The sequence below is a fragment of the Manacus vitellinus genome, unplaced genomic scaffold, assembly GCF_001715985.3.
Source record: "Manacus vitellinus isolate BGI_N305 unplaced genomic scaffold, ASM171598v3 scaffold_24_pilon, whole genome shotgun sequence".
Lineage (NCBI taxonomy): Eukaryota > Metazoa > Chordata > Aves > Passeriformes > Pipridae > Manacus > Manacus vitellinus.
The window spans coordinates 1,867,368-1,868,543 of record NW_021939798.1 but is presented as its reverse complement, the minus strand read 5'-3'; the positions used below and the strand labels follow the sequence as shown (position 1 = coordinate 1,868,543).

At 55.4% G+C, this 1,176-nt stretch overlaps 1 protein-coding gene across 1 annotated transcript; it reads right to left on the bottom strand.

Moving 5' to 3' along the window:
* Window positions 1-205: 205 nt before the first annotated feature.
* PIRT (phosphoinositide interacting regulator of transient receptor potential channels) lies at window positions 206-622 on the bottom strand. Its single transcript, XM_008930815.2, has one exon. The coding sequence runs from the start codon at window positions 602-604 to the stop codon at window positions 206-208; it is 399 nt and encodes a 132-aa protein (XP_008929063.2). The 5' UTR covers window positions 605-622.
* Window positions 623-1,176: the final 554 nt, after the last annotated feature.

The following is a 1,176-nucleotide window of genomic DNA, read 5'->3' as shown; positions in this document are numbered from 1 at the left end:
CTCAGCTGGAAAATCCTGCTCCCTTTTTTTCTGACATTACTTGGATGAAATACAAAGTTCATTTTGACACTGGAAACCATGTAGGGAAGAGACTTACTGGGATGAAATCCTCTAGGAGAGTACAAGAACGTGTTTCTTTTTATGGCTAATCAGCACAACTTGGAAGAGGGGAGGGGAACCTTCCCGGGAAGGTCCTGGGCTGCTCTCAGCGGTTAAAGAAGAAGGACTTGAGGCTCTGTAGAAACTGTGACTTCTGTCTCTGCTTCTGCTTCTTCCTGATGATGGGGATCCACACAAAGCCACAAACAAGCAGCATCAGCCCCAGGGACAGGAAAGCCGGGCCAGACATTTTAAAAACTTTTCTCTCATCCTTCAGGAAGCAGGACAGGATGATGATGACTGTCCCTAAGAGGAAGAGGGCAGCTCCAACAGACACCACGATCACAGGCTTGTGGTAGATCTCCCACTTGCTCCTGGAGGTGCTGGTCCAGATGGACTCGCTGCGGGAGCTCATGCACAGGGTGCTCCCCGTGCGACTGGTGATGAGCTCCCTGGAGGGAGGAGACCTCTCGCTCCCATCAGGGCTCCTGGGGGGCATTTCCATGGTGGTGGGGTCTGAGGAGGTGACCTGTGATGGACAAAAGAGAAAGCAGAGCCAGGCAAGTGATGGAGGATGGAGGTGCTTCCCTTTTGGTCACCAGTAAGTGCAACTCAGAGGAAGGGGGAGGAGGTTTTGTGGGTCACTGCAGGGAGCGAGGGGCATCACACCTGTGAGAGCAATGGAATGTAGGAGCTGGCAATGGGGGCCTGCAGGTAGGCTGGACAGAAGATGCCTGTGAAGCCCCACTGCCCACCCAGGGACTCCTGCAGCCCCTGTCCCTGTCCTTACACCTTCCAGCTCACCAGCTCCCAGCTCACACAGGGATCCAGTGGTGGAACCCACTACCTGGAACCTCCCCGGGCTCTTGGCTGCTTCCAGGGGAACAGCAGGGTGCTGCAGGCAGGGCTGGGGATGCTGGCTCTGTCCTTGGACCTGCCTTCCCTCCCAGATCCCAAATTACACCCCAGCACCTCGTGACATGGTCGTGTGTCCCTTTTGCAGGTGGAGAAGCTGAGACACAGGAGTGTCATGTCAGGAACACTCTGTGGGACAGCAGAAAGCCCCTTCCCATGGGC